Source organism: Scomber scombrus, chromosome 6, assembly GCF_963691925.1.
Source record: "Scomber scombrus chromosome 6, fScoSco1.1, whole genome shotgun sequence".
Classification (NCBI taxonomy): domain Eukaryota; kingdom Metazoa; phylum Chordata; class Actinopteri; order Scombriformes; family Scombridae; genus Scomber; species Scomber scombrus.
Genome location: NC_084975.1, coordinates 12,299,199 through 12,313,927, shown reverse-complemented (window position 1 = coordinate 12,313,927; position 14,729 = coordinate 12,299,199). Strand labels below are relative to the sequence as shown.

Below are 14,729 nucleotides of genomic sequence, written 5' to 3'. Positions count from 1 at the left end.
ATGGTCTGGTGTGCTGGGACTCTAACTTGTCCAACATGAAAAGCACAAGGTTTTCTCCATAGGACCATACACCACACACCAGCCCCATATGTCCTGTGTTTCCTTTATCCTGAAGCTGGTGTTGACTTCACATGGAGCAAACTTCAATAAGATCTTAAAGCAGACCCCAACATGGGCTGCAACAGGTCAAGGTTAACCACTGATCTAGAGTCAGATTACCCTCATAAAGGCTCCACAAGGGGGGATGTAACCATATCTGATGAATCTGAGGTTAGAAGTAAGCTCCATCAGCTACTTCTTATCACTATAACACATCTATCCATTAGTGCTCCTTTCCATCTCCTACAGGAAACAGGGGGACTGGGGTGGTCTGTTCAGAGCAGTGCTTCATTTTGATTGAGAGTGATTTCCACTATTAAAATTTCTGGTTAATAACTTTCATTACTGTGAAAGCAAAAATACCTGACCACAGTCAATACCCCAATACAACATCATCACTCTCAACTACAACTAAGCAATAGGTTTAAAGGATCATAACAAAAAAGGGCGTCTCTCATATTGCCGAGGATTCTGCAATAAGGCACTCACAAAGCTCCATATTATGTTTGATGATGTGGCCCACACAGATTTGGTGGTTTTGGGTTTCCACCAAAAGATTTTTATAAAGCTTTCAATAGAGGGTGAGCCAGAGAGATGGAGAGGCCCATTGAAGGAGAGAAGCCTGTATCATTACCAGGCACTAGCGTTGTAATCACAACCAGGTTTGCACTGTTCTGCTCTAGCACCTGAGTGTGTCCTGTATGCTAACATTCATAGACCCTACATATAGTCATACAGAAAAACATGTACCAAAATAAAGAGACAGCAAGGTAAACTGACACACTTCTAGAAAGAACATAAAATGTTGCAGACGTTACAAAATATATGGTATAACAGGATGCTAAATCATTTCATCCTGTACGCATAAACCAGGCTGATATACACCCAACATTAAAAACATCTGAAGACTCTGGAAGAAAGGCTGAGATGAGAAAAAAGAGGGGTGTATATTTGCTGTTCTGTTCTCTTTGATGCTAATGAGGAGCCCACCTTCGCTCACTCACACTGTGTCTGTTCATTATTATATGAATGGGAGCCAGCTGGCTCTGCATGCACAAGTATGTGTGTGCACATGTATAGTATGTTTGGATGAGAGAAGATGCAGCTTTGACTGATTTCATCACAAAAACTTTCACATAACTGTGGTCATCCTACAAATGTCATGCCCTCATCACCTATCAATCGCAAACACAAGAAACTAGAGGATCACATTTTAAGTGAGAAAAACACACATTAAGCTCAGTTAGCATTGCAAACTGAACACACACTGCATGTGGAGCTGTATCCCATTTATATGCTTGAGTGCTACCTTTAGACTGGACTCAATACATCAATTCAAAAAGTGCAATTAACCTTTACACATACTAGAGCACTTTCCACTGACATTTTAAACATAGTTATTCTGGGACACACACACACACACACACGTGTTTGAGTGTGTCACACAGATGTGCAGATGTGATTTTCTTCCATTCGGTCACACACTCAAATTGTAAACAATGTTACCTTAACTGACTGCACATAATGTATCTAACATTTAATTGGACTGCTGTACATCACAACTGTAAACTCCTGTTAGCACATAAGTTATGCAACTCAGTGTTTTAATCAGTTCACTTTGGAAGAAAAGAGACATTCTGCAGTTAAGAGTTAAGAAGCCACAATACTCCATCAGAAGGGATTTTTGGATGGTCAAACATCTTCAGACAAAGTCAAAGATTATCAGAATTGTTTTACAAAGGAAAACCAAGGAGGATCTGAGGAGTCCACAACAGAATTACAGGCTATGAGCACCACTTAGAATTCCCTTAAACCACCAGTTTTAAACCTAATTCACACTCTAAAGGTGCAATTCACCCTTTTATCAGACGTACATTAACACCTGGAAGCTCTTAGTTGCCTGTAATTTACCTAAAGAAAATTAACACCTATTGAAGTGTTAATTTCACCAGAGGGCAATTAGATTAGGAATGGCTGAGAAAGAAAGGTGGTCTGCAGAAGAGCAGTTCTCATGATTAGCACCTATTTGTTAATTTCCGGTGGTGGATGTTGGTGTATTTGAGTTTGTGTATTGGCATGCTGGCATTAATTACATTTCTGTCAACCTCATGAATCAAATCAAATATTTTCTAATAAGGAATGTAATTAAGAAAATTGGACAAAGCATACAATTAAAAGAGAAGCAGTAATACTAATAAAATACATTTCCTGATGGTGGCTCCAAAACCAAGAATAGAAGAAAAAAAACATATCATTGTCGGATTAGATCTGTTATTTCACTGTGCCTGTGATACACTTATGGACAGCATCTAAAGCTCTCTTATCCAGTCAACCATGACACCCACCTCTCTTTGCTAAGTGCCATGCGTGGGGGATCTAAGTTGGGATTCTCCATGGACTCCATTTGTGGGCAGCGCAGGAAGTAGTAAAGGGTGTGGAGGGCATCAGGCGACCAGGACACGGGCTGCTGGGGACGGGCGTGGCGGGCTGGGCTCAGCCCCGGGCGCACTGAGCTCAGACGTTGCATGTGGTGCATTGCGCGGGACACCAAGTCACCTGGAACAAAGGACATACCGTGTATCAGCGTTAGATGGTTTAGAAGATATCTGTTATTATAAACAAGTTAGATACGCTTGCTCAATTTATTTGTCCAATTCTTCAACACAGTATCGTAATTTAAAAGTTCCCTGGGGAGGTATACAGTCCCTACACTAACGCCAAGGCACATAAAAAAACCAAAACCGTAACAAGAATTCTCAGTGCTTAGAGAAAAAAAAACCCTGTGGGCTTCCAGTCAAACCGGATTTCCCCTTTTCCTAAACCCTCCTTCACTCATTACTCTGCCTCCATGTCTCTGGTGGTATTTGCCATTAGCAGTACCATTATCAGTAAGCGCAGCCAGACGTCCAGTCTAAATAGTCATTCATCTTTAATCACTGAATGAGTTAATAGGCTGACGGACAGTAAAGCAGGCTCTAATGAACTGTTCAAGTGTTTCTGTATTGGTGCCGTTTGATCATGGCACTCAGCCATGCCATACTTACCAAAAGTAAGGTATCTATACTTAAGTGTTGTAAAACGTTGTCTAGACTACAAGCTGTGTGGAAATATACAGCTTATCACAGGATTCATCCTCCTACACTGTGAGCTAAACAAACAACCACATTGTGCATTTTTATGTGTTAACAGCATAATAGTTTTAAAACAGTACACAGGTACATACACAGGAGAAATAAGATGGTGTAACAAGTAGAGCATGTGGATAACTATTGCGTGACCATGCGTGTCAGAGCAGAAGAAGAGAAGACAAAATATCAGTCATCCCAGAGAGGGGATGTGGAGGAGGGGCAGTATGAGGGAGGGAGGCCAGGTTGAATTTAGGATCGTGTAACGCTCATTTAGCATAATTACCCCTGGGTTAATTTCTAACCAGATTACTGTGAGTGGAAGGCCACGGCTGGGGAGTTCAGCAGTGTGTATGTGTATGTATATGTGTGTGTGTCTATATTAAGGGGTTTCTTCGAGGGGGGTTCGATTTGGGTAGCACTTCCAAAACAGACCCCACTTATAGCTGAAGGGCCTCCTTTGTGTTAACCACCATCAGCAGTCCCTCCAGGAGGTCTCCTAGGAATTCTTGCCCAAGATGGAAAGCCTCTCCCTGGCTTTCCAGCACATATTGTGCCCTGAGGCTAAACTAAGCTCCAGGGGTCAAGAGGATATGAAATAGTTCATTCTTAGATTACAGCTTATATTGGAGTCCTTGTGGAAGCCTTCAAGTCAATGAACTGTGACCATTCTGCTTTTTGTATACACTTTGACAAAAGTGCCAAATTACAGGAAAGTTGAAAGATAAAAAATGTTTCAGTGATCGAACACACACTTTACGCAAGTAATTAGAAGATGTAAATTATTCCATCAGTTAATTTAATTTACACATGTTTTTCTAGACTTTGTGTGACCCTAGAATGCTAATTGGCTTTTCAGGCTTTAGAACAAAGCTCATTTTATTTTGGATAAATCCAATCCTGATCTTTAATATTTCCCTTCAGTGAACAGCATGGTCATGTACTCACAGTTTCCCATAGCTGGTGGAAGACTACTGCAAAGCTGCAAATCAAACATTCAAATGTGTCTGAAGAGAACTTTCAGAGCCAGGTTATTGGTTAGACTATATTTCCAACAATTCAGGATATTTAGTTGAAATGTCCAGTATTCTGCCATCCATTATCCATCATGTTTATGCATGCTGTGTGTTCGTATGTCTGGCCAAGTCCAGCCTAGAGATCCAGATCCAGGACGGAGCAGCTTAGTACAGATGCTCCTGTGTCTGCCTGGTCTCCTGGGCTCAGATCACAGTGCCAAGCCCTCTCTGTTTTTGTTGTGTGTACGCGTATCGGTGAACACATGCCTGTGTGTGCATGTATTTGCAGGCGCGAATGAGTGTAAAGCATGCCAGCCCTGCCCAGAACAGCCCAGCTTCACACCACCAGAGAGATGTGGCACAAAGAGACTACTGAGCAAGTGAGAGAAAGAGTGTGTCTGTGTTTCAGAGTGTGTGTACACTTTCTTAATGCCTCACTAACGACGGTAGTGTATGAACGTGGCCTTGTGCAGGAGGAACAAATGGCAGAGTGTTTAATTCATTTGGAGACGGAAACCTATCGGCGCTCTCACCAACACTAATCTCCATCCCTCCTCCTCTCTCAGTGCCCCGACAACCTTCACTCTTCACCTCTCTACCTCCCCCCCCCCCTTACCTTTCCTACCTCCTTCCCTCACTACCCCCTCTTGTGTAGACCTGACTCTTTTTCACTTTTTTAACGACTCTGATTCCAGGACGCCATCAAGGCCAACTCCATCAGAGTCTCCAGTTTAAATAGACCACATGTACAGCAGACAGTTTGATTGAGCAAGTGTGTGTCTGTGTTTACCAACGTAAATCCATGTGTGAGACATTGATGTCAAGCACTGGTGATATTTTCATTCTATATGAAAAAGGAAGCTTTCCAATGTTTCAAATCTAATGGTGGGAAAAAAGGCCCAAGGAGGCCCTCACTACTTAATAGCTTTGAACATTCCGTCAATGTAAAAGGACATTTAAATATAACAACCGTCAACCCAATTCTTACAGGGGACTAAAAGGTGAACTTTGGCCAAGAAGTGTTCAAAGCTGTTATAAATATCCAGTAAGCACATCATGAGTATACATTACTGTCTATAAATAAAGTAGGCCCCTTAATGGCATTTTAAATATATTATGTATACACTATTTAACATTGTCAGAGGGATCATTTTAAAATGTGTTTCAAATCTTTACAGGCACCAAAGGTCCTTAAACACACCACTCTTCTCTTTGAGTGTCCAAGTAACTATTAGGCGGACATAGGAATGAGGGCCAGCTTCTTTTTTTTTTTTTTTGATAAAACATGCAGACAACTAGAAAACCAAAACATCACCCAAAGACTGAAATCAGGATTCAAAGAGAAGAGGTACAGCTACATCCTAGCTGACAGAATAAAGTCTGAGACTGTCCACATCTTTATTTTTGACTAAGAAAAACAGTCAGAAGCATTCTCTAGAGCTTCTTGTGTAGATAAACTAACCCCCTGCGTATTTATAGCATAGTGGGCATTAGACAGCGTTCACTTAAAAGGCTGATGAAGTAATTCTATTATCTATATATTATCTCTGTTAGGCTCTTAACTAGACCTGGCTGTCTAAAAAATAAGTCTTTTTGGCAGATAAAAGGTTTCCTGTCATCCAGACCACATTGGGAATAACAAGGTGGAAGAGTTCAGCATGTGACAAGTGGTTTATCATTTCTGGGATTTTTTTTTTTAATCTGTAATAAGAATAAGATTTTTAGCTGTTCCTTAATGATTGTTAAAAAAAGCTCTGAGGGATTGAGTAAATGAAACACACAATGTGAAGATGTATGCTAGCCTAAAGGACCACACACACTATCCTAAATTGTGTGTACACTCACTGAGTTCAGAGATGCTGCCCACACAGGTAGCCAACAAGGACTGTTCCAGCGTCCTCAGCTCCAGCTGGGCATAGGCATCCTCCCTGCAGTCCACAGACGTCTGCTGGTTCTCTGTGTAGGGGCTGAAATGAGCCGGGAGAGACAAAACACCTACGGAGACAAAAACGGAGAGAGAAAGGAATTTATGATTAATACGAAATGATTGTGAGGATTGCAAACAAACCTCCAAAACTTCTACAGACGCTGCTTTCCGCACTGCTCCAACAGAAGTCCAAAAACAATTGCTGGTGATATTTACATAGTGTTTTTGTAATCCTGCTAACATGTAACCCACACCGCTGAGGGCAAACAAACACATAAGGGAACGTGAGCCTTGCTCTCAACACATTCAGGAAAATAAACAGAGCACATACTGCAGGCATTTAATTGTAGATATATGATAGTCAACGCTGATACATACAATATCTAGGAATAGTCAGTAAGATGAAGGGTTGATATGGGGATCATTAATCAACTGAGTGCTAAAAGGCTCAGAGACCACCAGCTGCCCAGCACACTGACCCAACAACCCCTCTGACCTTTTTCCCCACTAACATACACACAGAGGAAGAAACAAACAAAATCAGGTTACAGAATAAGGAAGAACTGCAATGTGCCGCATCATTCACAAACAAATAGGAGGTGGTGAGGATGATTTTAAAAGGGAAGTGACAGGACACAGGATCCATTGGTAATACCTTGTAATACTTGTAATGAAATCAAATCTGCCACTGTAAATAAAGGTTCAGCTCAACATTTATTGCTATAAGCCAATGATGTAAACCCTGCAATAATAAGATTTCATGGTAGGAGTGTGAGATAAAATCACTCATTAAAATACTATGTCTACTGTGATTGCTATGGGGTAACTAGGGTCAATTTAGGACATGTGTGGTATTTCCTCATCAGATAGATCTCCTGGAAATCCAGTTAGCCCAACCCATCCATCTCTGACAAACTCAGCGTATAAAGTGTTGCTATTAGTCAAATTCAAATAAAATGAAGGAGCACATATTTTTATAAAATCAGAAAATAGTCAAATTATGATGATTTATGGAACACTTCGCTCTTTTATTCGACATGACATCTGGTTGTCAGACTAATGCTAGTGAGGAGATAGCATCATTCTTACATAACTTAGAGACATTATCCTGTTCTTTCACTGCTGTGCCCCTTGTGATTGTTGTTCTCCAACTAAAATAGATAGAAGTTGGACAAGAGTGCTGTTTCTATGCTTGCTGGTACCTCTCTTCTGGCTGTTAGCTCTTACACCTTCATTTTGGCAGTTTTAACTAATAACTAATACATTGTATTAGGTCCAGAGTGTGCTGTTCGCTACCGTGCAGCTAGTTGACCTGGGCGGACATGGTTAGCTGCCCAGAAGTTAACCTTTATTTTGGCTTCTGAATCTGAGGTGAGCTTTCTGCCAAGCCAGAGGAAATGAGTGGGGAATGGCTGTGGATAGAAAGGAGAAATGGAAAGAGGATTGGCGCTGGTTTGTGATTTATTTACAAAGCCCAAGGGGGGGAAAAATACCCTCCTCATCTCCCCTCTCTCCCAAAAGGGAAAAGATGGGCTACTATCCCTAAAATGACATTCCCATGTGCTTCCGGCAAGCTGTGTCCTCTCATTGGAATCTGTGAGGGATGCTGAAAAGAAAAAAATTCTGATATGTGTGTAAAAAAAAAAAAGATCCCATCATCCACACGTCATCATCTGAGGTCTTTTCTTGTTTACCAGTACATGATATAAGGATATTGAAGGGCAAAGGACAGAATATAGAATACACCATACAATTAATACTATCCTACCAACAAACATATTTCTGCATCATATGATTGAGTCATATCTCAGCAGGAGATGAGATTAAATGTGGTTACTGTAAATGCAATTTCCGAAGGTCAGCAACATTTAAATCCAAATTTAAAACACTTATTCTATCTTATTCTATTCTATTATTCTCCACTGGGTTTGACTGAACCTCAAACATCCTCCATAAATATCCAATTTGGCTTCATTTCTTTTATATACTTTTTATTTTATACTCAAAGTGTATGAAATGTGCTCTATAAATAAAGTTGACTTTACATTTCCGTCCATTGATTCACATGGAATCAATTTATTGTTATATGAATGCAAAGTAGGGATACAGTTTATAATTGTACACAAAGCTCAGTGAAGGTGATATATAGGTGACAGTTATTACTTATCTGATGTGAGGATGGTGACTTGGCTGGCAGATTTTTACCTTTTAGAATGCAGGGTTTATGATGAAGAATACATCAGAACCTAATTTGCAACACAGTGTCAACTGTGTACTATCACAAGCACTCACAACATTTATTTAGCGATAAAGAAAGGATGATCTATAGACAGGTAAAGTATTATATTGCATGTGCTGGATGAGGCTGTATATAAACTACTCTATAAATTGGTCAGACAGGGAAATATTATTGATGAAGTCAAGTGAGAGATACATGGCACATGATATGATGATTTCCTCAAAGCAAAGCTTTCAGTCTAGAGCAGTGCATTAAAGATATGTTTGGCATACTGCTATATAAGGGAATCCACTCTAATACAAAAAGTCTCTCTCTCCCTCCCTCCCTCCCTCCCTCCCTCCCTCTCGTACTTTCTCTGCACCATCTGACTTGTAATATGTGCTGACTCCCCATTCCAATTCAATGGAAGCGGCTGCCTCTAGCAGAGCACCACTACTACAAAGAACCCCCATGTCAGTCAAACAAACAAACTGTATGCAAGCTTAAACACATCCCTGTGCACTCACTCAAGCATGGACATACACAGACATTAGCCGCTGTGTATGTTATATTCTTACATACACTTCTTTGATGTGTCACTTCAGGTGTTATAGTCTTTAAAATGAGGGCCTTGCTTTTATAACTTGATAATCATTCATTAAAATGACAAAATGACAACGCAAATACACGTTGGTGAAGCATCTGGAGCTCTAACACACAAGATCTTGTGCAAATCTCTTTTTCCCCACCATTATTCTCTAAAGGCCTTAATTTATCTTTTCATAGCCATGGCTGCATACTCCAGAGACTTCTCACTTTATGGTGATGACTTTTATGCTCTGTATATGTTCCTTAACTGCCTTCTGGTGTATACTACTGTAATTTGCCACTGTGACAGGGTAGTGGGTGTTAATGTATGTGGAAATAAGCCACATAGGCTTTATTCCGTTTTCCTGACTTTTCTTTTTATATAAGCACTCAATACCATGGCAGAGCTGGTGTTTTTAAAATGAAATAGTTGAATAAAATCAATCAATCAATCAATCAATCAATCAGTGTTACAAGTTAATAGCTCTTTCAGATTTCCAACTTTTGTCAGCGGGATGCATGCCTCCTGAGGTATAAGAGCCATTATAACATAGCATACTTATAGTTATTCTGACTCTTTGTGTGATTCAGCAATAACATCACAATGATGTTATTCCAGTCTTCAAACTACCTGTCTGGGTAAAATATATTTAATACAGTATATTTTATACAGTTCATAATGTGAGTATAGCCACTGTTGAAGCACTATTAAGGCCTGCTGAGAGCTGTTCTGGAGAAAACAGCAGGAATATTTCCAGCTCACAACACTCTTTATAAAACCACACATATCACACAAGCACTCATTTGATGTTTTCTTTTTTATTACTTTTACAAAACAATCTTTAGTCTATATTTAGTATGCTTAAAATAGCAGTTTTTTGACTTGAGAGAAAGAGTTGAAATCTTTGGAAATGTTAATATAGTTTCACTTGATTCTGACATATTCTTTCAAAGCTGCAGCAAATGTTCACACACCACCACACGCTTAGTAGTTCCCACAGTCCCACCCCGTTTCTCACTTCACCGCTGAACCCCAGCCTGCGTCATTTGGGCCCGATGTAGGTCCACAAGACAACCAATGCCTGTCCCCACGTCCACCACTAATATCACGTGCAGCAGCAGCTCCAGCACTACATGCATCATTTTTCTCTGGCACTGGGAGAGGCTTAGGATAAGAGGGAGAGAAGGAGGGGATGAGAGTAAAAGCTGTGAGAAGGGTTTTGGAGCCCTGGTAGAAGATGAATGAGTCATGCAAAGGAGGAATAGGAGCGAGGAGGAATATCTGAGACTCTGAAGGGGGTGGGGCAGGGAAAGATAAGTGGCACAAGGGATTCATTCTTTTGCGGCCATTTTGGTTCCATTTCTGAGGTTGACCCTGCAAATGTCATGTGGGAATCCCAGTTACAAATCACAGCTGAAACTTACCACAAAGCCTGTGGCATTCCCCAGCCCATCCAAACTATCTCTCAAAACCATTACAACCCGTCCTAGCTCAGCCAAGCTATCACTCACAATAATGTTGGACAAACTGCTGTGAGACAGTCAGAAATATCCAACAAATACTTTTTGTTTTGCTAAAGGTTTAAGCCAGCCAAGCTGTCACTTTGAATTAGCGGCATTTATGAGCCATATCACATTATTAATAATGTCATCAAAGCAAATTTTAACATTCAAACATTTCCATCAGGAATTGCAACCAATTCCAACTGTGGCCAGTCATCAAATGTTCCATAGAAACCCACTTTTTTGTTACAGCTGATAGAATTGAACACATGACTGCCTTTTCCCCATGCCTTGACTTTGATTCTTTGTTGCTCTCATGATATCTCACGTTATCACACAATTTGTTCTACAAGCCTCCAAGTTAGTGTATCTAAGCACATATTTTTGCTTGTAGCACCATAACATCAAATACAGTATCTACACTTTGAAGGACACAGTTGCTCCACATAACTACATATTCAGATAATATTTTGAGGATATTTGGGTTTTACCTTCAGTGAAGGCCTTCGGTGCCTGCTTAAGCCAAAAAAAACACCACCACCACCTTTATAGTTAGCAGAAAATGGCAGCTTTATCCGACAAGGTTAGAAAAAAATGAAGTTAATTACTTTGAGATGCATCAGAGAATTTAGTTATGTTATGCAACTAGCACATACGGACACAGTTTCCTTTTGAAGGGAACCAGACCTTGAAAACTGCTTTGTGTGTTTCCATATTCTTTCACAGCTTTGGTTCCATTTCTGTTCCCACCGGCTTAGCTCTGATAAAACTACATTCTTGGACCATAATTGGTCTGCGTGTGCTGATTTGTTTTGTCTACAGCAGAGAGTGTGTGGAAGACAGAAGGGCATGATCGGCTTTGCTCCTGCTGTATGGCTTCAGTAAGCTGACAGAAACAGCAAGACTAAGGAGAGTGTGTGTGTGCCCATACACACACAAAAACCCACGAAAGCAAACACCTGCCTTGCCTCCTTTAACAGCCTCTTCATTCATTACAGGGTGGATAGATCAGAGAGCCAGGGAAAAGGGGGCTTCAAAGCCACTTCCCCTGCCCAAAATGGAGCTCTGATTTAAGGCCAGCAGGCTATAGGCTTGTCCCTGTGTGGAGGTTGGACAACCACACAATAGTACTGTGTTTGACAGGGCTGGGCCTGGTTTTGCATCACCCCTTCAGTGTCCTGATCTCCTCTGTCTTTCATAGTGGGTGTCTTTGACACAACAAAAGACGAAACACATGCTCGCACTTCTTTTCATGTCAGTGGAATCTATAGGCCAGATGTGATCCTTCACTCACAGCTTTCTTGTTTTCCAGCAGTAAAAGCTCCAAAACACCTGTTTTTCACACATCCAGGCTCACCCACACACAAGCACACACACCACATTCTTCCCCCTGATTTTAGGCATCGAGTACCACACACACACAGGTATTTTATTAGAGGCACTGATTTTTTCAGAGGATAACAGTAAGACAGATGAATGAACGATATTGTGTGTGTGTGTGTGTGTGTGTGTGTGTGTGTGTGTGTGTGTGTGTGTGTGTGTGTGTGTGTGTGTGTGTGTGTGTGTGTGTGTGTGTGTGTCTATAAGTGCTTGTTCTGTCAGCTTTATTTCACTACATTACAGTAACTGGAGCCTTTCAGCATTCAGGGTTAAAAATATCCATGTGTTTGCTTGCTCTGGCGGACCCTCCTCACGATCCTTATCTAAACAGAATTCAAATGGGACAGAGGGGCATTTAGAAAGTTTAAGTGGTCTATTAGTATTTGGGCTAAAAATAATTATTCATTTGACAAGTTAGCGTCTGTCTTTCAAAGCATAAAATACAGATGTGGAGTTGGGACGGACAGAGAAGCATTCAGAAGCTGAGGTACCTTAAACAGGTTGGATTGAAGTAACCGTTCACTGGAATATTTGTGTCTAAACGGAGAGATTCCTGATTTAAAAAGGAAACAAAAGTGACCGTCTGAGCCTGATAAATCACAGACCATGATAGACAAGTGACGTGGGGTCTGGTTGATGTCCTTTGACACCTCTGGTGACCCCTGGCTGCATGGGGTCACGGGTCAGAGGTGGTGCTCAGCTGAGGCTAAAAGAGGAAGTAACCTTATCAGCTGTGTAAAAAAGGGGCTTCCCTATGAACCACTGAGTATGAACACCCACACACTCCATTAATCACAGCAAGACACAAGCTGGAGGGGAAGCTGGAAAGAGAAGAAAGTTCCTATTTTGGTGAATGTGAAGGAATCACACATGGGTTTTAAAAACATGTGTCTCATCTGTCTGCAGATGTCACAGCTGCTGCTATGCAGCTGTAAACATTTGGCTTATAAATATGTTTTCTAGCAAGTCAAATTAAAAGTGAGATTAAAGCTAAGATTTTAATGTTGAAACAGAGATTTAAAAGTGTAAAATTGTGTTCCTGTCCACAGGCTCAAAGTAAGATTTGTGGATCTTTCCGCTGTTACACGTCTGCCAGGAATCCCAGGGTGCAAAGCTGCAAAGATAAAATCTGAATCTCCACACAAGGTAGCTTATGCTGAATCTTTGAAAGGAGACTCCTGGGTGTGTTCAGAAACTTTGAAGTGAAGGTTTTATACCACTCAAATATTATACTGCAAATGTTAAGGAATATAAAGCTGATGCTACAACTATGAGCTACTGGCCTGGCAGAACATCCTGCTCATATGGAAAATCTAGCAAGGCGGATAAAACACTTAAATCTGAGGTGCACAAACTCATGCAAGCAGGTCGCATTAAGTGGTTCCATCAGTGTGACAATATGACTGTTGAGCTGTAAATGTGGTCTGCAGTAACATACCTACAAATACCCTCGAGCAAACACAAACATACGCACACACACACACACACACACACACACACACACACACACACACACACACACACACACACACACACACACACACACACACACACACACACACACACACACACACACACACACACACACACACACACACAGGCGAATTAGGAGTGGTAGGATTCGAGAGGGCTGGCTTTGGTTTCCCACAGCCCTGAAAAATATCACCATAAGCTCTTCTACACAACTAACCCTAATCCTAAACATGACTTCAGCTTTCTCCCTCTTCTCCCCTCCCCTCCTTTACACTCCCCCATTTCTTTCACTTTCTTTCAGGCTTTCCTCTTTCTCTCTCTAATCATGTTTTATATTTTACATTCCAGGCCAACTGTGGTGCCTGTGGCTATCTAGTCTCAGTCAACATTACCCGTTTCCATATGTGACACCACTTCACATAGTGTGCAGCAAAGGGACAGTATAGCTACACTATTGCATGACATAGTTTTATAGGTTTGACTGGCTTATTGTACAGTACTGGCGCTGGAAATGTGCTGTGTGTGGAGGCTGGTTTTGTTTTCTCTAATGACACAGGACGGCGGATATTACACACACTCTGCAATAACAGACGCACATAAACATCTAACCTCAAGCCTGCCCTCTTATAATCTAAATCCACTTTTACTATTGAGATGATGTCACCATCCGTGACCCTACTAGGTGTTTGACAAAGGAAAACACAGGAAAGGTCAGGAGGGCAAAATATAATGGTGGTGACTGTTCATGCAACTGGAGGACAATTCTCGTTAGTGTCATTTTTAGAAGTCAACAGCTCCATCAGCTCATTATGATCACAGTAAAGAATGGATCCTATTGGCTGCGACTAATCAAGGGACGGCTGTTTTATTTACCCGCTTTAAAGAGAGATAAACCTCCCTCTTAAGAACAAGCTGCCCTCTATTCAGCTCTCAGGCAAATAACACTGCAGGCAGCAGGCAGGGCACACAAGTGTGTATGTGAGTGTGTGTTTGCACTAATTGCTCTCATTCTGTCTGTGTGATCAGCTCATTTTCTCTCAGCTGGAGATGAGAACAGAGAGTCCATCAGTTTGGATAGCAGACAGCATGTTCATTGAGCAAAGCACGCACATGCCAGCACGCACACACACAGAAAGGTAAACCACAGTATTAGAGTTGGAGGTTCATATTGTTTTCAGGGGAGGAAAATTCAGTAAAATTATAGCTTTATTGGCCACTTGGCTTATGTAAATCTCTCACTTTCTTAATGGGCCAGATACCTAAAACACTTCTGATGTGTTCTGTGTATTGTATTGGGTGTTTGACACATCTTACTAAAACACCTGCTAAGCATTAATCATAAGGTGTGTAGGGCTCACTTCTTCTAACCCTAACTGTTCTGATATGGAAATGAATTAACA

General features: G+C 41.1%; 1 protein-coding gene across 1 annotated transcript in view; it reads right to left on the bottom strand.

Annotated features, from left to right (window-relative positions):
• Positions 1–14,729, bottom strand: part of abtb2b (ankyrin repeat and BTB (POZ) domain containing 2b) — a 44,550-nt gene that overhangs the window by 9,528 nt on the left and 20,293 nt on the right. The window contains exons 2-3 of the mRNA XM_062421023.1: positions 6,086–6,235; positions 2,445–2,655 (exon numbers count right to left, since the gene is read on the bottom strand). Of these exons, the coding sequence (XP_062277007.1) occupies positions 2,445–2,655; positions 6,086–6,235 (361 nt within the window). The remainder of the gene's footprint in view (positions 1–2,444; positions 2,656–6,085; positions 6,236–14,729) is intronic.